This window comes from Abrus precatorius, unplaced genomic scaffold, assembly GCF_003935025.1.
Source record: "Abrus precatorius isolate BTA unplaced genomic scaffold, Abrus_2018 Scaffold4, whole genome shotgun sequence".
In the NCBI taxonomy this organism is placed as follows: domain Eukaryota; kingdom Viridiplantae; phylum Streptophyta; class Magnoliopsida; order Fabales; family Fabaceae; genus Abrus; species Abrus precatorius.
This window is the reverse complement of record NW_020874384.1, coordinates 2,776,846-2,800,972: the sequence shown is the minus strand read 5'-3', so window position 1 is coordinate 2,800,972 and position 24,127 is coordinate 2,776,846. Positions and strand designations below refer to the sequence as shown.

Below are 24,127 nucleotides of genomic sequence, written 5' to 3'. Positions count from 1 at the left end.
TTGTGTTCCCATGTGTCCTTCTGTGTCTTTGTTTCTCCAGCAAGACACTAGTCAAACATGATACGTATGCTTCTGTGTTTCTGTTATAGTGTCTTTGTCTCTAAACCAAATGTTCCTTAAAAGCATTTCTTGTTATATGTATCGTTGCATATTTTTTCAGTATTTAACTATTAAATTCTCTTCCTACATACTTCCGTGTGTAGATTGAGAGTAAAATTGTAAGTAATGTTCCACTTATATCAATAATGTAGAAGGAAAACGAATGAAGGCATCATAACTAAAACAACCATTGAAGGAATTTGACCGTATTCCTTTAAACTTTCAATAAAATACACCAAGTTCTTTTGTTAATCTTTCACAATTTTCAAATTTAACATAAAATGTTACTGAGTTAATCATCTTAAAAACGTAATATATAAGATTTGAATGCAGTTTTTTTTTAATATAACCATAGGGTTAAAATATATAATGCATTAATTTTTTTCTAAATATTTTTAATCAAATTTTTAAATATTATAACGTTTATATAACCAGTGAACCTTATTTCCTATCTCTCCTAACCTAAAAAATAGTCCAACGGCAATATCTGTGAAAAAACTTTCAATGTTCCTATAAAATTTAATATCATTGCTCGTTACAACCTTATTTCGATTCGCATGAGAGAGAGAGAGAGTGAAACTGATACTTGAGATTAAAAGTGAGATTCTATTACATAAACTGGTCGAGAGAGAGATGGGAAAGAGCAAAATATTGGTAATTGGGGCGACGGGAAATCTGGGTTACCATTTAGCAGAAGCAAGCATTAAGTTTTGTCACCCAACATTTGCTCTTGTTAGAGACTCTGCTTTCTCTGACCCAAGCAAAGCCCAAAAGCTTCACTCCCTTTCTCATGCGGGAGCTACGCTTCTCAAAGTCTCCCTCTTCTTTTTCTAATTTTTGTGTGGAACAGAACTCACGTGTACTTCTTTTGAGTATTTTAATGTTATTTTCGAATTTAATTAGAATTTCGCTTGCCCAATAAAAGCTACTAGTATTTAAGGTTGTCACAAGTTAGGAGGATAAAATTTTAATATTAATTAAAAATAACAGAAAAATACTTGAAGAACCATATGTAAATTTTCTCCTTACTTATTATTGCGGTTAACATATATTATGGTCAGGGTTCACTCGAAGATGAGGCCAGCTTATTTGAGGCTGTGAAGTTAGTAGATGTGGTCATTTGTGCCGTTTCAGCTAAACAAACTCTACAGCAAAGGCTTCTTATTCGGGTTATCAAAGAAGCTGGCTCAATCAAGGTGATCATCCATACTAATTTTTTTATCCATCCTCTATCCCTTTCAGACTACAATTGTATATGTTTCCAGAATTCTCAATATACATATCTGTATTTGTTATTAGTCTTACATTGAATAGAATAAGACGATGCTTAATGTAGTATATTTGAGTTAGGTTCTCTTTATTTGCTTAAGTCATACCAATTTGTGCTTTCATTGATAATTGGGTACAAAAAGGGTTACCTATAGATTGGATTAAGAAACAATGTACTGAATAGAGCGAAGCCACCAACGTAAAGGAGAAGGGTTACTATAGACTTCGGCTTTTAAAGGGAGTGTCCATGTTATAAGTTTCATTTTTGAGTGGGATAAGAAACTGAATGGGTTACTATTGAAAGCTCAATGGTATCGTGTGATTTATGTAGCCGACTTCACCTGGATAAAATTGTCGTTATTGTTGTAATCTTAATGTCATACTTAAGACAAGGAGCTTTTTCTCCTAATGAACTACCCCTTTGGGTTAGGCTATCTTCATGTACTTAAGTTATAACCTTATTGATGGAGAATCCATTCCTAGTGTGATTGCATTGTTAATTGTGTTTATTAATGTGTTGGTAATTGTGTGGTTCAGAGGTTTATCCCATCTGAATTTGGATCAGATCCTACCAGGGTTCGAGTATCTGAACTTGATGATGGCTATAATTTCTATGCACCCAAAGTTGAAATTCGGCGACTTGTGGAGGCAGAAGGCATTCCATACACTTACATCTCCTGCAATTTCTTTATGAAGATTTTGCTTCCTTCTCTTGTTCAGCCCGGCTTAGATGCTCCACCTAGAGACAAAGTCACCATATTTGGTGATGGCAATACAAAAGGTATGCTAGCTTGATCAAGACCATTGAATGATATTTAGGGTACGTTTGGATACATATCTTATTTAGTTGTTTATTCAATGTTATTTCTAAATGACGACTTATACTATAAATTTAATGATGAAATTTATTGAAATAAGCTGAAAACAATTTGTTTGAGAAAGTTATACTAAGAAGCTTATTAAAATAAGCTGAAAATAGCTTTTTTTTTTTTTTTTTACTTGGTGCTTGCTTTACTCATGAACTGTATCTTTGCAGGTGTCTTTATGAAGGAAAGTGATGTTGCTGCCTTCACTATCAATGCAGTTGATGATCCTCGTACTTTAAATAAAGTGTTGTACTTGAGACCCCCAGGAAACGTCTGTTCTTTGAATGAATTGGTTGAGATGTGGGAGACCAAGATTGGCAAGAACCTTGAGAAATTGCATATTTCAGAAGAAGGGCTGCTTGTGAAAATCAAAGGTATTATGGTAATATATTCAACATATTTATCACTTGACTATGAATTACTAGTAAGTTGTAAACTATGTTGCCGCACTTGTCAGTTAAGACTTTAGGATGCTTCATATGTTATTATATATGAAGTCTCTTTTTAAACATATGTATACCAAATCTTATTCTATTATTTCTTTTTTGCATTGTAGGAACTTCTTTCCCTGCCAACTTTGAGATGTTGTTTATATATTCTGCTTTTATAAGGGGAGATCACACATACTTCGATATTGAGTCATCCTCTGGTGTTAATGGCACAGAACTGTATCCGCATCTGAAATATACCACTGTCAGTGAATTCTTAGACACACTAGTTTAGGCTTTGTTTAGGATTGGGAATGTTGGGAAAGTGTGCAGTTCACATATTTTTATGTTGAAAATATCCATTCTTTCCAAGTTTTGTTTGTTTGATATTTCTAAACACAACTTTAGATAACTGTGTTGAATAAATTAATAATGCAATGCACTTAACAATAATGACACCAATGTCGTTTTACATTATTAAATAGGCTATACTTTTTTATTATTATTCCTGTTCTTCTAAACCCTAAACTCGAGAAGATGGAGACCAACACAATGGTTAGATTGATGCTGGTACAATGTAGTTTTGTCCTTCTTTCTTGTCAACATACAATAGTAGTTCTAACATAGTGGTGGAACGAGGTGGCATTAATTACTAGGTAGAGAGATCCAGGATCATTTTGCTTGTCACAGGTTTGATGGCTCGGTAGTGATTTTGTGGAGCTGTTTTTAAGTATTATTTTCCTTTTTATTTTTGAAATGGTAGTGAAATTTGAAGTTTTGCTGATGTTATGATGAGCTTTTGGTTTGGTGTTCATTGAGCAAGAGGAGGCATGTCATTTTGGATTATCTATGAGTTGGGGTTCTATAAAATTTATTTTAATGTTCCGTATCATCAAAACTTTGTTTCTTCAGGATTTTACATGAAAGGGGCTAAATAGGAGAAATTTTTATAATGTAAATATTAAGCTGTGGAAGTCAAATTATTTTACATCTGGGAACTTAATAAAGGGTGCATTTGTTTAAAACCCAAGGCTATTTGTGAATTTGCATTTGAGGTTCAAAATTTTTGTACAAAGAGTCGAAAGTTTTTATTACTTGGAGATGCGCTAGCAATGGAATTTCGTCTATAAATTATGAAGCGCAGCCCAATTAATTTATGAGGTATATAATTGAGCCTGGAATGTACCTGAGTTTCAAAATTCACCTAAGTCCAACCCAAATCAGATTACCTGGGCCATATTAGGTCACTAGCCCACAAGCATCCTCTGCCAACGAGTAATATTTGTCACGGGTGGATTTTTAAACCGGCATCTGTGGGTGTAGTAAACGAATTTTTACAAGTTTTTACCTGTTAATTAAATAGAACGACTTTGGGTATTTAGATACCCGTCTCTATCCATTTACAGATGAAATTACAAATTACTCTTTATATATAAATAAAAATAACATAATTTTAACCAATTAATAATTTTTATGTTATATTTTAATTAATTTTTTAGTGTTATATGAATAATTTAATTTCTCTTTTACTATTACGTAGATAGTTGATAGTAAATTTTTTAAAATTATTTTATAATTTTATATTTTTAATAAAAATTATAAAATGTCATAAATATTTTTGAGTATCCATTTAACTTAACATGTACTCGTGCAGTGTAGGTATTCAAGCAGGTGCGAGTATTTGTCATTTGTGCCTGTCAAGTTAAGATCCTTAATTGGGACATAAAGTTAAAAGCTTAAGTTAGATTATATTCTTTTGATTGAGAAATATTTGTTTGTTGTTATCAACAGGACACTTACATATGCTTTTTTTGAATATTTATATGTAGTTTGAAATGTATGCATATAAATAAATAAATGAAAAATGTAAAATTATATTATCACATACTTTGTTAATTTTTAGTAATTCAAATAACAATTACTTTTACCCTTCTTTCCAAATAAAACTTATCCTTGTAACACCCTAAATTTTGTTGCTCTTATGTAAAAAAAATAGAAAATGGATTAAAGATATCTCGCTCAATTGAGATAGATCTCATTCAAGTGAAGTAGAATTTCCTAAAAGAGAACGTTCTGGAACTTTCTCACTAAAGCGAGATGAATCTCACTCAAGCAAGATGAGATAAAGTTGTCCCAACTATCTTATCGCTTAGGCAAAAAAAAGGGGTCTCATTCAGGCTGAGAGCAGCTCGTCCAAGCGAGATAGAGCTCGTCTAAGTGAGGAGTTGCAAGAAAGATAGGGTGCTCTGTGGACTTGATCTCGTTCAGGCGAGATTGTATCTCGCTCAAGCGAGAATATCAGAAAGATGAATAGTTTTGCTGTCTAGTTGTCTCGCCTAGGCTAGGGTGGATCTCGCTTAAGCAAGAATCTTATCGCTCAAACGAGGTCTTTGGAAGGATATTTAAGGAACCTCAGCTTCAAAAATATTCATTTCTCACCAAACAATGAGATGCATGATTTGAAAAGTGTGATTACGATACACACACACACACACATATATATATATATATGGTGATGCATAAGATTATATATATCAAAACTCACGTATGACATGCTGATCGATAAAAAGGATATGGAACTGAAAGTTAGATATGTTGATAAAGAGAATAAGTATAGATAGTTACAGAGATATACTGGGAGTATAGAGTTCAGAGAAGATTTAAGAAATCTAGGTAAAACGTAGAGTGAGGGATGACATTTGGTTGAGTGTACACATTTATAAAATTATGAATGCATCGTTTGGCCATCCACTCATTTTTTGACAAAACTCCTGACTATACATTTGCTAAAAGGGGCCGAGGCGACACACATGTATCAGTGATGCTACAGCTAATCAGCAGCTATCTATGCTATGAAGTTCTCAAGGGATCGTAGGGACAATTATTATGAAAATATGATGGATATGAAAGGGTTATAGATGTGAAATAGTATAGAATTTGTATGATTATAATATATGTATCGTAACAAATTAATTTATGTTGTTATGATATATGTGTTATAGTATATCGACAGGTGCTACTAGGACACATGTACTGTAGCATATTAATTGAGATGATATGATACATATATTATAACATATAGGTTAACATAGAAATGTATGTAGAATGAGTGAATTGTTGCATATGTTTTGATTGGTGATTGTCTTGTTGTATGTGCTTTAATATTATGATTGTTAATGTAAGCTGTTTATTATTGGTAATGAGTTAGAATAGGATGTTAGACTATAACTGTAGTTTCATTTAAGTTAATCTGTAATAAAAGAAATTTAGTGGGGCAGAAAATACTCACTATTACATTTTTCAAGTAATGAAAGAAAAGAAATGAAGATGGTTGATCCGTTCTAGGGTCATATTCATCAAAGATTGTGAGAAAAGAACTGCTCAGATATATTTAATTTAATGTAATATATATATAAATCTATTTATGTATTTTTATTTCATTGATAGTAAAAATTATAATTTGATAAGTTTTATGAATTTGTTAAATTTTATTAGTTTATATTCATATACTATATTATTTCTTCAAAGTTGTATAAGTTGTTACGAATTTTCTTAAGCATATTTTTAATAATATAAATTATTAAAGAAAATTATTTTTACCAAAAAAAGATGTTAGAATCCTAACTTCTTAAATTTTGCTATTATTTAATATATTAATAACACATTTTTTGATATGTTCTTTTAAATATATTTATTATTAATAATAAAAAAATATAAAAAATATAAATATGTTTTTAATCTTCATATGTTAGAATTTTTTTTTATTTTAGCTCTTATAATAAATTTCTTATATTTTAGTTCTTACTTATAAATTTTTTATTTTTAGTCTCTAGCATTAATTTGATCCATTAAAATATCGTTACATGTCAATTTTTTATTTAATCTCATCAACATTAGAGATTAAAAGTAAAAATTTATAAAAAAATAAAGACTAAAATAAAAATAATAATTTCAAGAGATTAAAACAAAAAATTCGATAAAATGTGAAAATCAAAAACATATTTAACCTAATATAAAATTCAGTAAACATTATATTTTATTTAATGAATTTTACTCTTACTTTTTCAATAAATTTCATCGACCGATAAATAATACGTTATCAACACTCCTCTAATTTTTGGTTGTGCTACATGGGAAGGAATATTTGGAGGTTTGGCTTAGGTTGTTATATATTATTATATACATTGGAACTGGTAAACCGCGCCCCATGTGAGTAAAAGGGTAGAGAATGAGACTTGAGAAGGGAAGTTCTGAAGTGGGACCAATGAAAGTAAAATCTGAGATCATCTCTCACCATCCACAGAAACAAAGAGAATCAACTAGAGATCTTGGGTATGGATGAGACAGGTCCACCGATCTCACCATTATATATGGCTTGAAAGTGAAGGAAACCTGAGGCTCTTGTAACTCCTAGATAAAATAATAACACGCTCCCATGCCATCTTGCCCTTTGCAACCTTAGGTGGTCCCCTTAGTAACCATCCACACACCCTAACATTGAAAAGCTCCTTTCATTCATATTAAGACATCAATCTACGCTCAACATATTTAGTTATACCTTTTAATGATTTCGGAGGTACATTAAAGTCTCATCAGAACCTCCCCAGCTTGGAAAATAAAATAAAATTAAGCCTCAAAATGAGATCCGCATCTTTGATTGAGCTAGCCAAATTTAATTTTGTATAGTCAAAATTTTGATGAATTTATCATGTTATCAACATTTTGCATGAGCTTGTACTCATTGGGTACTGTGATGTTTAGTTCCCATGAGTCCTCACAGTTGAAGAACTTCAATAAACAATAGCAACATCTTTTTCCTTTTAGTTTTTTGTCCATATAATTCTAAAAGTTTAAACACCTAGATGACCATATACATTATATATACACACACTTTTAACCTTACATGAGTTTAAATGTCCTTTTTGATTGAACTGTATCATAATTCCTTGGGTACTTGAGAGACACAAAAATCATTCTAATTAATTGAAGAAGTTGAAATGTCTGCCTATGCCCTTTTTCTCCCCCCTTATTTAGGACTATGTTGCCTAATTATCACTGTCTCAATCAGCACACTATTATTATTCTGTCCCCAAAGGTGGTTTTGAGAAGGTCCACTGTTAGGCCCATTGCTTCTGTCTCTCTCAACCACCATACTCAATGTTATCTTTCTTTTTTCTTCATCCAACAAAATGGTAAGCTACTTCCTTCAATCTCAGAAGTTCACATTTATTTATTCTAATATTACTGGTTGCAGTTTCAGAATCAATGTAATTTCAAACATAATATCAAACCTATGCTTCTGCATTACCCATTGCATTTAAATAATAATAATAATCTTCAAGAGCAAGTATATAGTTTCACAATATCTTGCACTAGGGCATCTGAACACACCGGCATCAGCATGTGACCTTGGTCTTATTTTTCGATTAGAGAAAGACAGAAAATGAGATATGTAAGTTTTTACGGAAAAAGCAAATTAGCAAATGTAGGGAGAGAGACTTTGAAATCACCGAGATATCCGTATGGTACCGTATCAAATATCGATTTGCGATACGTTTCTCTACATTAAAGTTCGATTGATTTCTCTTTAAGCCTCTTAGCGTATACGTTTTTTTTTTTTTTTTTTCAAATAATGACGAGATAGTTTTCATAATTTAATTATAGTATTTTTATTTTAATTTAATTACTATTAATTTTTTTATAATTTTTCAAGAGATTTAAGATTATATAAATATCAGGTATATTTATGTATGACAATATATATTTTATTTAATATATATTGTCACATGTATCTTATTTTTTCAAACAAATTATATTATTTATATATTATTCCGGATATTTATGTCTAATTATCTGAATCCGGATAACATAGAGCGGAGATAATAAACATTAGGGATGGGGCCATTCCTCGAGTTGCAAGATTTAAGTACGTTGGATTCTTCTTAGGAAACGGGTAAGAATGTCGTACATGTAAGATTTTGATTGGGCAGACGAAATAGACAATCATTTTGAGAACAATTTGTTGCAGCAAAAAAATTATCCAACTTGAAGAAAAATTCTACTGAAAATTAAAAAACCGCTCATGCTTGATGTTACTGAGTGTCGATGAATAAAGTCATAAATAATAATAATAATAATTGCATAAATATTGACGAGTTAACATTCAAAAATCAAAATTATGTATTCGAGAGAGAATAGGAACAATATCAATAGGGTAGAAAAGTCGGAAAAGTGCAATGAAACTCTGATCATTCTTGGGTTTGCATCGAGTTTTCCCAGCTTTACTACTAGTGGGCCTAATATCCTTGAAGGTATAAAATATGTATACAAAATTGAACCTTTTTTTTTTCATTTTTACTTTAATTATAAAACTATCACGTCATTTTATATTTTAAAAATTATAAAATGAATTTAATTTTTTTTTACTATCCTTCTATAAACTTCTAAAAATAAAACAATATTAATAGCAAAAAAATAAAAAAAAAATAAAAAATAAAAAAATAAAACAATATTTTTATAAATAAAAATAAAAAGTCAAATCCAACAACTCCTTATTGTTTAAATTTTATATATTTTATAAATAGATATTTGAATTTTCATTTTATCATAATGAATCTTTAAATTTTAAATATTATTATAATAGATATGCAGTTAATTTGTGTTTAAATTTCTAATCTGAATCTTTTACAAATAAATAAATATTTTGGAACTTTCATATTTTATCCGTGTTAACAAAAAGGGGTATTATAAATTAAAGATCATATTTATTATAAAATTGAAGTAAGTTCTAGCTATCTATCTATATGTACATTACAACATACACAATGTAAAATAATTGTATCCTTTTTCTCAAAAATAAAATAAAATAAAATAACTCTGGTTCCCCCCAGAATAATCCTGATGTATTATTATTATTACACCTTAGCTTCAGCTGATGTTACTTTTATTTTACCAAAAATCATATTAATGAAGAGGGGAAAAAAGCAGTGGAAGGTTGCCATCAACGCCCTATGTACATTGGATTAGGTGCCTGGTCACACATCTGTTCATTGTGATGAACCTCTCTTTTTGTGTTTTTATAATTGGCTAATAGTACTTTAAGCATGCAAAAGCAGGTGACTGAAGTTAATAGGCATTAATATGATCATATTTATTCTACGGAGCAGTATACAACCAATATATGTTATGTACTTGAAACGAAAAAGAATTTTGATAAGAGGCATTCTCAGCCAGCTAATCCAACCAAATGGTAGCACATCATGTGCTTTACATCTCCATCTTTAGATTGCTAGCTTCAATTAGACCTGCATACACATAAACACAACAAATTAATAATTTACATTCACAAGTAGCTTAGTGCAACTACTTTCAACATCAGAGGATAATTTTATGTTGTTTGAAATAAGGGTTATTGTGGAATGGCCAACAAGTCTATGAGAAGCTTGCTGCTATTTGTACCCGTTTAATTTCACTAAATATAATACACTTCCAACGTTATAAGTGATTTTTGTCTTGTATTACAAACAGCTTGCTTATCTATAGCAAGAGTCCTATATGCCCATAATGCATTGACACAATCTGCAAAAACCTTTACTTATTCTAGGAGTGAAAGTAGTGGGAGAGTGATGAAGGGAGCAAATAAAAGACAACTTGGCTTGATGACTGAATGATTAACGGATATTAAAAAAAAAATAAAAAATAAATTTCTTGGTTTTGATCAAAAGGGACTTAACAATATCTGTGGGGCTCTCGTGTGTCTGTCATCTATGATTCAAAATCCACTGTGCTTTGCTGCTTCTACTTTCTACTTTTAGGATATTGTGTAATGAAAAAAGTGATTTGACAAGTCATGAATTTGTAGCTACCTGTAAATGGCTGAGAAGAAAAGGATGTTGTTCGCCCTTGATCAAAAGCCACATTGTAAAGGTTTTGGAAATCACCTTCCCAATTTGAGGAGGGTAGAATTTGCTGCAGTGCAGGTAAAAAATATCAATTTGAGAAAACTAATCATTAGAGCAAGAACATTAGAAGACAGATTCAGATAGGAGAAACCTACAGTGAAACAGGATGTGTCAAGAAAGGTTTCAGGCAAAGACACAGGAGCACCAATGTTCCTCCGAAGCCCCATATTGGGAGGAGGGCTTACACCCATATTATTTATTAACCCACCACAGCACGAGACAAGCTGTTGTGCTGAATTGAACTGAAGATAGGCGTTGTTGGGGTTAGTCATAGTCATATCTGATGCCATCCCCATGTTTGGATAACTTTGTGCACAAGAAGGAAACACCTGTTGAGATCAAATCAAAGATATAATATAATGAATGTATCAGATTTTTACTCTTTCGATGTAATCGATCTAAAAGGAAGGAAGGAAGGAAGGAACTACAACAAGCTAAATATGCCATTGCCCATTTGCCCTTACCTCTTTGGCCAACAGTTCATCAATGTTGAAGTCAAGCCTTGGGTTTACAGCAGCTAATTTCATTGACAAGAACTGCATGCGGGGATGGATTATACAGTAAGTCACGTGATCTTTAATTGTACAAAAAGTTGAAACTGAACTAATATATAAATATATATACAGAACTTTAAAGTTTTGAAAAAAAATTATTTTAAATTGTTGAATATAATTAAAATGAGTTTTAAAATTAATCATATTAAGAAAACCTATGTTTTCCATTACAAGGTATAAAAATTAAAATTTTAATTATAAAAGAAACGGGCACTGTCACTATGTGGTAATGGAGCTGATTAATTTACTATGAAGCAACGTGAAAGGCAGAAAATGAAATGGGAACGACTCTAACCTCAACTTGTCGTTGAAGAGACTGAACATAGTTAATGATTTCATCAAGCATGCCAGCTTTTCCTGCAATTTTGTTGCACCCGGGTACTAAATCTTGCAAATACTTCATTCTCTCGCTAATTTTCTCCCTTCTAACCTGCACGAGACAGAACGTGTGATTAAACTACAAGTAGAGAGAAAAAGTGAATCAAAACAAGTTATGATATTGATATGCACTCACTCTTTCAGCTAAGCTATGACTATCAGTGGCTTGACCACGACGCGCTCTCACATGAATGTATTCAGGCTTTTGATTTTGAACCTCTGAACCTTTTGAAGTATCCGCGGATGTTTCCCTGTTGTTTCTGTTAGTGTTGTTGGACTTGGCATTTTTGTTGCTCGTTTGCTCCGTTGTTTTTGATTCCCCTTCTTCACCACTCACTTTCAGTCTCTTATCGCTATCCGCAACCACCTTAACCAACGAACCAAACCATAAATTAACCTCTTTTTAATCTAAGGTTCATAACATGACAACCTTAACATTAGCAAATAGCAACAGAATCAATCCAAAATAATACCTTCTCAGCTTTCCTCTTCTTAGAGGTTTCTTTCCCAACCACCATCTTTTCCGTGGCTGAAACCAAGTCTCTGTCTCTGCTACAAGTCCTCGAAATAGCAGAAGCGGCAACGAAACCAGAAGAAGATCCGAACCCGGTTCCCAATTCGGGTTTGACGGTATGAGCTAGCACCTCTCCAAGCGCGGAGTCACCTAAGTGAGGAATATTCAGAGCTTGCAGAGAAGTAGTAGCAGAAGTAGAAGAAGAAGAAGAAGAGAAAACGGCGTTAAGCTCCGTTGAACAGAAGAAGGGTTGGTGATGGTGATCCTGCTGTTGCCACCTCACCCTTTCCCTTTGCCGTTCCAACACCGTCATTTCCGAACAGCTCGCTCCTACTAGATTCCCCGAAGTGTTCAGACAATGCAACATCGTGTTCTTGTGATCGTTATTCGTTATCTTTATTAGGAATAAGCAGTGCCAAGTTCTTGAAAAAGAGTAAAAGTAGTGGCTTCTATGCGCTGTGTTGAAAACAAAAAGAAAAACGAAGTAGGGTCAGCAATCCTTCGTTCCCAACGCGTGAAGGTCTCGGGAGAAGAAGGTACAGAACAGAGGATAGGTAAGTTGAGTGAGAAAAAGAAAACAGAGGAGAAAGAGTGAAATGTTGTTAAGGACGAAGAGGAAGAGAGGTTGAGTATATATATAAAGGTATAGGGAAATAAATTTATTTCTTTTATAATAATAATAATAAATAAATAAATAAATAAATAAAAGAGAATAAAAAAAAGGCCGGAGAATGCCGGAATATGTGAAGTAGTGGCCGGAATAATTAGGAGAGAGAGGAAAAGAGTGCCAAGTGATGTATCCATAACCGAAGCTGTGGGTATTGGGCCCCACTGACATGACCGCCACGTGGGCATGTCCAACACTTCAAAACGACGGTGTTTTCCTTTTCTTTCTTTTCTTTTTTCTCCATATTCACGTTGCATATGGATTATGGTGGCTTTGCCACTGCCACTGGCACCATTATCCATAAAATGAAGATGTAGAAATAGGTTGATGATAATATTTTATACCTGTTTTATTTTATTTTATCTATATTAGTTATTTGTTTTTTCATAATATTCTTTATTATATTATTTTATTTGATTATCAACATTATTATTGCCCAAATAAGTTGTTTGACGAATTAAGTTAATCAAATTTAAAATTAAAATAATTTTTTTAACTATATTTGGTTTGAGTAATCAGGTGTTAAATTAATATCAAAGAATGCATCTTTGAATATTACATTGTCCCTATTCCAATAATCCATCAGAAAAAAGGAAATTATATAAAGAGTAATAATATCGACCGAAAAAGTGGAATGCACTTATACCCAAAAAAACTTGCATAATAAAATAACTGAGATTATTAAACAGTGTATTCTAAAATCCAAAATACTGTTTAAACAGATAAATTTTATATAAACATATTTTACTTGTGATTTTGAAGTTAAATATTCTCTTCAAAACACCTTTTAGTTAAGAAGATATTATTAAATTTAGTCTGATGTATAATATGGAGGAAAGTTGAATAGGCATGACAGTTACTAAAATTGAACTAGAACAATTATAAACTGGATAAGTCATCAACATGAAAAAATCCATAAAAATCAATTTAGAACTGATTAAAAAGATATGTTTGAATCAATTTTTAACTTTTTTACTTTTGTTCTAAAATATTTTAAAATAAATAAATGCTCGTAATAAAACTCATATATGAATTTTTATAATTAGTTGTATATATACATCATCTTATTATGTTAAGTATAATTTCACTTTATTTTTTATAATTTTATATTAATATATTAGTTAATATTATATAATATTAAAATTATATATTTTATCATCACTGATTTGACTTTAGATAAATTATGATCATACCAATAAACTGTAAATTAGTAATTTTATAAGTTTAAACAAATGACTGATTTAATTTGAAAATATTTGTAAATACAGAAGTTGAGAGAAAACACACAATTTCCCACAAACTCGTACACCTCCCTCCCGAGGCGCGTGGATGTAACTGTATTGCGCAGTGATTACTTTTGATTATTTGCTTGCTTGAGATTCTCTTCTACATTCAAAGAGAATCAAGGTCTCATCCTCATTCCTCATTCCTCAGCCCCCTTCTAAATGTAGTAACCCCTTTCATCCTCAAAATAATATTCTCAATCAACTTTCTAATTAATTAAATAATTTAATAACAGTACTTTCATAATGATTGTTTCTTTCTATTCTCAGTTCTTCTTCAAACAAATACTTGTGGCGTTTGTATTTTCAAAGAATATGTTGATTTGTCCAGAGTCCAATAATAATCTAATCTTTGTGGCTTATATTTTGTTTGCATCTGACCTCAAAATTGGTGAAATTAGATAAAGAAGTTTATTCCAAAGGATGAGAATGTATCCCAACTAAAAAAATTCCAATAGATCCCGAGAAAGTTCTAGCATAAGCTAACGTTGAATTATGGACACAGATCTATTTCAACGAGTTACTTATGTTTGATTAAGGAACAAGAAAGTCTACATACATTTGAGGTTACACTTTAAGGAAAGGGATTGATGGATTAACAGCTGTGTCTACTAATCCAATCCTAGGTTAGGAATTGACCTTTTACTTAGTTGCTAAACACCACAGAGATATTTTTGTTTTCGTTACTTGTCACTGACAAATTAAGCAGTCAATGAAATCACATTTGCTATAACACGTTGTTGCAATCTTAATGGTAGATTTCTTGTAGGTAAAATCTCATGCATTAGGATGAGGCTCTGCAACCATTTCAACGCAGCCACATGACATTAACACTATTGTCTAAATCATGCTTTGCTTGCAAATTTGTGCTGTGATTTGAAGCTTGAAGCAATATAGGAAGGTAAAGGTGACCAAATATAATTTCAGATTGGTAGGAACAAGTCCAGAGAGGATGAAGGCAACTTCCATTATCACCTAATGGGCCCTCTCTTACCTATACCTTTCTCTCTCTCTCTCTCTCTCTCTAACTTTAGTCTTTGATCAAGTCTCTATCACTATCAACTCTATCTCCCCGCCTCCTCTCTCTCTCTAGGTCCCCTCTTCCTATGTACCAGTTGCATACACTTCAAAATGACCCTATACCACAGCTAAAGGCAAATGGGTCCTGCTTTCTCAATCTCATTTTTTCAATCATTTTCTTTGTGGTATACATCAACAGAAAACTACTATGTCCCCCCTCTTTGTTTTTCTAGTGAGTCATTCTTTTGGTTTCTTGAGTGCTTTCCATCCTATATTCTCTTTGACTAATCTCTCCTTACACACTACATTTATCATTGAGGCAGCACCTTACACCCTGTATAAACAATGTCATATTTATGCAGTTAGGCAATTGCCATATTCTCCTTGTGTATTTTTCTCAAAATGGCATTCATGATCAATCCCCTACACATTTTCGTAACTATATTTTATTTATGACAAAATATTATGATATAGCCATTGCTTAATTCTGTTTAGTTTAGTTACAATTCATTAGCATTTTATTGTCACAAAGTAATAGTACCCTATTGCAATTGCTTTTCTTCTTGTATCTTTTTATTGTAAGTATCTCTGTATCTGCTGTTGGCTTTGCCCCCTTCAAGGCCAATTTTAAATTCCAAAAATGTCCCACCTGGCATATGTTAATATATAGGAAAAATAATTGGGAGGGCTTCTTATCTTATCTAACTGATATGTATGTATATGAACCAAAATAATAATTGGGAGAGGGAGATGGCATATGAGGAAGCAATGGAAGAGAGCAGCAGATCCGATGTATAGGGAATCCTAGTTCTTGCAGGCCCCCCCCTCCCCTATTAAATATATCCAGTGGCCAAAAAGTAAGAAAAAAGTTGGGTTCTTGGAAAATCTGTTGCTCCATTAGTCCACTTGCTAGCTGCAGTTCATCATCAAACAGATGGATGCTATGGGCTTCCTTCTCTTCTTTAATGCACAAACATGCTCAATGCCTTCGCCAAACAATCCCTCTCTACTCATTAAAATTGACTTTGTCTTGCTTTTTGTTATAATATCTGGCAATGATATCAACCATTTTTTTTCCTTGTATCAACACAAAGTACATTAACTAAATCAATTGTATACAATAAAAAGTTATGGATGTTAGATTGTGTAAGTAATTCAAATTTATTATAGTTGAAAGTGTTTCCAGCATCTGAATTGGCTGGACATGGAACCTGACAATAAAACTCATAATTTTCTTAGATTATGGTGTGTTTGGTAAATCATTTAATTGAGTATTTATTATATAATCATAAATTTTTTTATAGGAGTTTAATAGTCATATACTCATACACTCTTTGTACCTTATTGTATTATCAAGTGACACAAATTAAAGGTTAATCAATTAAATCTTAGAACTTGTAGTCTTAATCAATTAAATTTCAGGACTTGCAGAGTCTTCAATATAGACAGAATGGAAAGAACAAATAGACTACCATGTCTATTTCCAATCTTGTTCTGGCTCCTGAGCCTTTCAGAATGAAAACAATTTGTTAGCAATGTGAATAATTCATTCAGCCTTTTCCTTAGTTGCAATGATTTATTTTGATGATTTTGTTAATTCTAATTTAAGATTGAGTTTAAATATTTAAAACATCACACTAAAGATATAAAAGAATGATAAATATTTTTAATAAAAATAGTACTGTTTTTAAACATTTAAGCTCGAATGTAAAAATTAAAATAATTATTTTTAAAAGGAAAGCATTAGGCTTGTAGGTCATAATTAGAAAGGAAATTAGATGTTTAGAGTTGCTAGTGAAGACAAGAAGGGAGTTAATTAAAGAGATAATATGAGGTGGTGAAGTGGGTCTCAATCCCCCAATTAATTTCCAAATTGTGAAGATGAAAATGAGTGTCCCTAGCTAGTACGAGCAAGAAAATGATAGAAGGGTATCTTTCTTTGTGATAGCAGACAGGGCGAAGCATTCGAAAGTGAACACAATATATCTCCACACGCGGTTGGAAATGATTCTGTGTTTCTATTTCTTTTACTTTGAACCCATTTCACATGAAATATATGTTAGATAAAACGCCCACCAATTAAAAAACCATAATTTCATCAAAGACAAGTTGTACCATCAGCAGTCAATTTTGGATTCATACTCTTTTTATTTTAATCATTCATATTTAGTTTTTTCTTTTTTTGTTAAAAATAATTCCTTCAACTTAAAATTTTGTTGTATAATTAAAAAAAAGAATAATATAATATTGGTTTATATGGAGTGATGATAAAAAATATAAAAATAAAAACTTCCATATGTTTTCTATTTTTCTTTATTTTAATTTTTATACTTTTCTTTTGTCAATACATTCAAAATAATACTTTTCATATTTCTGTTACACTTTTATTAATTATTAAACAAAATTTTGAGATGAAATATTCAATTTTAACAAATAAGAAATTTTAAAAGTAAATGTTAACAATAAAAACTAAAAATATTGTTAATCTTGTATTTTAAATTAAGTTTTGTTTTGATACTTTTGTTGTGTATAAGCTTTAATTTGCTAATTATATTGCCCTAACCATTTCACAATTGATAGTCCTATAAGGGATTAATACAGTTTTTTATTGTTTTTCCTACAATGCAAGTTTTAATCCCAAGTTCCTGAAACAATCAAAATAAAATCTATCATAAGTGTTAACCAACATTACAAAATCTATTATCAGCATTTATATGTTATCATGTCACTAAATAAGTTCAATTTTAAATACTATTACTGCAGCGAAATTCTCTGATATACAATGACATAATTTAATGAAATATAAAAAAATGTGCTAATAATAAATCAAAATTATAAAAAAGACAAAAAAAAAAGTATAATAATTAAGCAAACAGTACAAGGATAAGAAGAAACATGAATGCGACTATAAACTTTTCTTAAAAAGAAATGCGACATGGGTGCATGCATTTGTAGAAGATGAGTCAAAAGTCAATGCCCAGAAGAGTTGGTCAATGACAACATATGTGCCTGCTCCAGATAATTGGATTCCAATTAATCGCAGTCCTTTCTGTTAATTTAAAAATAACATTTAACAATTATAATATTGTTATTATTATTATTATTATTATTTTAGTTATTAATTGTTTTTACTACTAAACTGTTATCTTTAACTGAAAAAAGTAACATAGTTTAGTTAGTTGATTCGTGAATTCCCTGGTTAAAACAATTCCTCGTGCCTTTCTATCAGTGCTACAAAATGGCCAAACAAGCAAGGGAGTGACACCGTGAGTATACCTTTTTTCCAACCTCTTAAAATCTCAGCACACTCCTTTTGTTTTTTTCTTCTTCTTCTTCAAACATGGATTGTAACATATCACGGTTGAGGGTGAAAGATGCAAATTGAGTTAATTATAGATTGTTGGAGTTTGATTCGTTAAATATTTGATTAAATTTATTTAAATAAATAAATTAAATTTAAATTTTATAATAGTTCATATATATATATATGTATAATTATAATTTTTAAGAGTTGTATTTTAAATTACTGTAATTTGTTTTAAGAAACTATATTATTTTATAATATTTTTTATTTTTAAGATATTTTTATGTACATAAAATTAAAATTTATTATTGTAATTTTATTTTTTAGTATAAAAATATTCATAAAATATTAAATATATTATTCAAAATTTACAAAAAAATTATAAATAAATTAATGAATTATATTTACAATTAAAAATTATTAATTAAATTAAATTGGATCCATGAACCTGTGATTCAATTGGGTCCGTCAGATTTTACCCGTAATAAATCTAGTGGCGTCCATGACTCCAGGAATAGGAGTAAGATTCAGTTCAAACCTAATTCTATAAGGATGCCATACGGATTCCCAAAGTCAATTCATAGATATATCCTTTTACACTTATTTTGGGCACATGAAAAATGTAATAATATATAAATTTTATCTTTATATTATTTGTCAAGTGATTTTTGTAAAAATAGTTTCTAATATTAAGATATATTATAATGGTATTATAATATACTTTAATTTGATTTTTATATGTATTACACAATTTTAATCAGTCCTTACGTATATAGTTTTTTTTTTTTAATTTAGTTGCTAATTTTTGTGAAAAATATTAGGACTATTCTAAAATACTTTTTACAATTAGGGATTGGATTTCAAATTTTTTTAATGTATAAGTACTAAATTAAAAAAATTATGAATAAATAAAATTAAAATTATGTGATTAATATAGAGATCAAATTTATATTTTAATTTTTTAATATATTCTGTCAATATTATTATTGGGTAGAACTTTCATAGAATCTCATGTAATGATATTTATAGAAAGTGTATTTAATTTTTTTTTGTTTAAGGTTTCTACACACTAGAAAATATTAATTATGTAGTATATTAATATATTTTTTACTAAAATACTCTCATTTATATCTTTAGTCATATTATTTTTCTCATTTATTGAAATGAGTTTTAATGGCAGTTTTTTTTTCCCTAAATTTACGGGAGTATAATTTATATTTTGTTTCTTATCAAAATTTTTGCCACCAAGTCCTGCATAGTTGGTTTCCTATTACAAAAATTAAAATTTTCTCACTCAATCTAATTTTTGAATTTTTTAAATTGTTTCCTAAATTTGATTATATAGATCAAGTTTATGCTGATAAATTAAATATGATAGATAAGATATGAAGTCTTTAATTGAATTAAATTGTACATCTATAATCATTAAATAAGGGTAAAATTAAAAAAAAGAATTAAATAATTCTTGAAAGACTAAAACAATAAAACAAAATTAAAAGGTTAAAACATAAAACATATGAAACGGTGGGAATATGAAGTATATTTTATGATAAATATGTGTTAAAATATTACCTTTTAAGAGTGTGTTATTGGAAGACAATTAATTTGTGTTTTTGCTATTCTGTTTCAACTAGGTTCAGTATTGGACTACGTTTTAACTGTACTTTATGCTTAATGTTGATCATATCTAACAATCAAGCCAAGTTTTGACAACATAGGGCTATTTGTTTTAAAGTTAATTAAAATTAATTTTGAATTAGTAAATATAATTAAAATTTATATCAAATTATTTTTAGATACATTAAATCGTATATTATAGTGAAAGAAACTAATTATAGTGTATAATAATTCGCAAGCACATTGTTATTTAATTTGTTGTCCTTTTTGCAGCCTTTTATAACTGAAATGGTAATCAAGTATTCCTAAGTTTTCACTACTTAAAAGAGTAACATAATTCAACTGTGGAGACACCATAAACAATGAATAGCAGTATTGCTGCAGCTGCAACGTGATATAACTGGCACAATGTCTGCTATGGGAGGGAAGGGGGAGGCTGAACCAGACTGAAAAGGGTCACTGGTAAGCGGTAAAAGCTTTGTCCACAATGAATGCTGCCTTCAATTAACAGTTTGAGAACATATTAACTGTTGAAGGCATGATGGTGACAAGATTTGACCAACCTCCCATATTTTCACTCCAAGTTATTGCCTTTACACTGATTATATATATTAAAATATTGAATACTTATAATAAAAAATTAATTAAAATAATTTAAACATGTGCAAAAGAAAGTGACTTGTGAGACACCAGTAAAAATAGTGAATAATATTGTGTGATGGGTATAAACAACTGGCTGAGTAGGATAAGACTTGAGTTTCCTTGATTTAATGATATACTATGTCACATGCGTGTTAATTTTATATGGTTAAAATAAATGAAGGAAGTCATATCTTTATTACTCAAATCTCAACCCCTCTACCTTCAAAACTACACGTACGAATAGGAATAAGATGCATTAGTATCGACCAGCAACAAAGGAATTGGCATATTTCAAAGAATACAGTCGTCCTTCGATTCCAATTCTTCCAGCTAGCTTGGGAGTTGATCCTCCCAGTGAATTAACTTCACTTAAAGTGGCTTTGGATTAATAGGTGGAACCTCATAAAGACATTCATATTCTCAAAAGCTGTTTCCTTAGTTAACAATGCCATTTCTAGTATTACTTAACCTCTTTCAGATTCATATATTTTGGGGATACCACCATCATACTAATTTCATTAGTTAAATTAATGCTCCTAAAATCAGATACATAGAAGAAGGAAACCCATGTAGCTTGAGAACAGAACTGGAGAAAAATAAGGATATATGAATGGAGTGATAGAGACAATATCACATGAAGGTTTTGGAACAACTATTAATAACAAAGACATGAAAGGCGTAGGACTATACCATATGTTTGAAAAGATAGAATTTTGTAGTCAGCAAAGTGAGGTACTCTTAGAAGATCATGGACCGAGAGAAACAAGTGACTGGGACTAGAGGGACCGTGAGATCTCAAAGGAGTGTATACAATATCTTTGCTACATTTAATTAACAAGGCATATGGGCTTGTTCCCATTTCTTGCAGGCACAAAACTAACTCATTTCATTGTATTTCTGCTAGTTTTTTTTATGCGCACCAACTCATTATTCATTTGTGTTTCTGTCCAAACCCCTTGTATACCTACTAAAGATATACATATATGTATCTGCCTACGTGCACTTACATAAATAACCAGTTTTATTTTTATTATTATTATCTACTATGTTAGCAAATGTCGTGTGTGGATTAAATAAATGGGCAAGTAGTAGCCCGAAATGATCGACCCTCTTCGCACTTCTTTTTGTACCATATTGTAATGTTTGGAAAAGAACATCATGTTGAGACCAATCACCCCCTCCTAAACGTCATGAAGTTGCACATGTTCGCTGGCCAGCCATCATAATCAAATCCAAATGGTTAATTGACTGATGATTGTTAAGCATGTCTCCTTTGAAGTCATTCTATAATCAATTTCCTCAAATTTTACTTTTGCTGTTAGATCACAACCTCCTTCCCTTGGACCCCATCCCCAACAAACACACATGCAATGTTTCATTTGCCTTCCAAGACCATTGTCTCAACTAAGTACCTTAACTAATTGGACAAGAAGAAGTAAGTTAATAGTCCTCAGAACCAAAGATAATTCAGTGATCCATATGTGGTCCACAGTGTAGCTGTTACCATCTCATAGAAAAGACATCCTCCCTTTCAGATACAAATAAATTATGATTTCGATTGATATTATTATTATAGCACATTGATACACTAGGAATACAAATTTTACTTTCATGACACAATAATCTCCCAAAATTATGTGGAATTACTGAAGAGGATTCCTCGAAGACACATTATTGAGGATGAGGTGAAGTGAAGAGAACTATTGATATTTGTGTCCTTGAAAGTAAAAGATAGTGGGGAATGAATAAAGTCATTCAATAATATGATTATGCCTGGTTAGGTGTAAGCAAAGTCAATATGATTTTCAGGGGGCCAGCTGTACTTGTTGTATTTAACTTTATCTATTTTTTGATATTCAACAAGATAAAAATTTATACAAGATAAATTTTATAAAAATTGTAATATTTAATATTATTAATACATTAATTTATATTAAATTAAGTAACTTTTAATAAAAACTTTCCATATAAATAAAAACTTATCCTATATAATTTATTATTGCCATTGCCATTATCCAGTGCAATAATGTACATATTAAAAAAAAATCCTAATTTTATTAAGCATATAACAACATTTGTGAATAGATAGGGTCTGTACACCACTCCAAATGGTGGAAGTACACCAGATATTCTCAATATTAGATGCTCAATCTGAAGTGATGGTTAGAAAAGACTATAGAAAGGTCATGTGTTGTAGATTGGATATCAGAGTCCAGAAGGCTTTAATGAATTTCTAGGAGCATCAAATGATTAATTCATAGAAAGATATATAGACCCATCCTTTCTGGTTCACACTAAGCATCAAACTAAATCTAATGTGACTAGATTTCTGCTTGCACCTTCCATTTGGCCAGTTTTGCAACTCACTCAACCGGTTTCCAAAATCAGATACTTAGATGCTCTATGTACCATTGCATATTTGATTCTGACAATTTTTTTTTTCAAAAGATATTTTTTTTATTACAAACTAATATAAATGTAAATTAATCCAAATGTGCATAAAATATTCTTTTTGGTAAAAACAAATAACTACTAATGTCTTATTACTTGTAGATCTAACACTCCTTTGCAAATTAGTGCTGCAACTGATTGAACTGGTGCTCAAAATGGATTAGAGAAACCTAGATGCAAGGGTCAATCTGTCTTATTGCATGTTTGGTTCGGCAGTAATAATTTTTTAAAACCACTCTCATTGAATTTTCATTATAAATTTATTTCAAACAAGTGTGTATGTAATACATAAATGTAATTTTTGAATAAATTTTTTTAAAAATGTCATTTTATTGAAAATTTATCTAAATTTACAGCCACGGATAACTTAAATTATCCCTAATTATGCAATGCCATGAATTAAATTTATTTTCAGTTAATACTTTCTTATTTATTTAATTTGTTAATATATTCAAAATAGTTTAATTTATATTTTTGAAAGTATACTTAATTTAATTATATATTTTTAAATTTAAATATTTTAAAAATTAATTTTATGTAAATTTAATCGTTATGCAAGGTTTCAGAAAGATACTCATAATTTACTAACGACTTACATGAAAGAAAAAAAAAAGTGAATTACACAAAAAAAAAGAAGAATTGAATAACTCACGAGAATGATTTAGGAGCCTTTTAAGAATTTATTAATTTATGAAAGTGATTTACAAAATTAATTTATGATTTGTTGATATTTTATGCTTTTCTTTGGGATCAAATTTTATCATTGTTATTTTTCAAGGAGTAACAAGTTCAAATTCTAAGATTGTGTTGTAGAAAAATTGTTAATGGATTATAGAAGTTAAATTTAAAGCCCATTTTGGATAGGGTTGGGACAGAGCAGATAAAACCCGAAAATGGAACCCATGCTTAGCCCACTAGAATGTAAAAAATAAACAAAACAGGTGTAATGTGATCTTCATAATCCTCAATTATTCCTAAGATGGGGCAAAACTATTGGGTCCTATGAGAGTGCCATCAATAGTTGTTTCATCAAAATGAACTTCTTTATAATACTCTTAGCATATCTACCAGCTC

The 24,127-nt window shown here is 30.4% G+C and overlaps 2 protein-coding genes across 2 annotated transcripts; one reads left to right on the top strand and one right to left on the bottom strand.

The window, feature by feature from the left end:
• The first annotated feature begins 558 nt into the window (after nt 1–558).
• Nucleotides 559–3,205, top strand: LOC113865665 (probable pinoresinol-lariciresinol reductase 3). Its single transcript, XM_027500373.1, has 5 exons — nt 559–912; nt 1,161–1,295; nt 1,906–2,149; nt 2,405–2,608; nt 2,791–3,205. The coding sequence occupies exons 1-5, from the start codon at nt 733–735 to the stop codon at nt 2,955–2,957; spliced, it is 930 nt and encodes a 309-aa protein (XP_027356174.1). The 5' UTR covers nt 559–732; the 3' UTR covers nt 2,958–3,205.
• Nucleotides 3,206–9,632: 6,427 nt separating this feature from the next.
• On the bottom strand, nt 9,633–12,714 carry LOC113865279 (transcription factor bHLH63-like). Its single transcript, XM_027499723.1, has 7 exons — nt 12,029–12,714; nt 11,692–11,922; nt 11,473–11,607; nt 11,088–11,159; nt 10,719–10,952; nt 10,528–10,630; nt 9,633–9,966 (listed from the first exon to the last, which is right to left on the bottom strand). The coding sequence occupies exons 1-7, from the start codon at nt 12,434–12,436 to the stop codon at nt 9,929–9,931; spliced, it is 1,221 nt and encodes a 406-aa protein (XP_027355524.1). The 5' UTR covers nt 12,437–12,714; the 3' UTR covers nt 9,633–9,928.
• Between the last annotated feature and the right edge of the window lie 11,413 nt (nt 12,715–24,127).

Coding starts and splice junctions, on each gene's coding strand:
- LOC113865665 (XM_027500373.1), top strand. CDS start 733: ATGGGAAAGAGCAAAATATTGGTAATTGGGGCGACGGGAAATCTGGGT. Junction 913..1,160: donor CGGGAGCTACGCTTCTCAAA/GTCTCCCTCTTC, acceptor TATTATGGTCAG/GGTTCACTCGAAGATGAGGC. Junction 2,609..2,790: donor GCTGCTTGTGAAAATCAAAG/GTATTATGGTAA, acceptor TTTGCATTGTAG/GAACTTCTTTCCCTGCCAAC.
- LOC113865279 (XM_027499723.1), bottom strand. CDS start 12,436: ATGTTGCATTGTCTGAACACTTCGGGGAATCTAGTAGGAGCGAGCTGT. Junction 10,953..11,087: donor ATGAACTGTTGGCCAAAGAG/GTAAGGGCAAAT, acceptor TGATCTCAACAG/GTGTTTCCTTCTTGTGCACA. Junction 9,967..10,527: donor TTCTTCTCAGCCATTTACAG/GTAGCTACAAAT, acceptor ATGTGTATGCAG/GTCTAATTGAAGCTAGCAAT.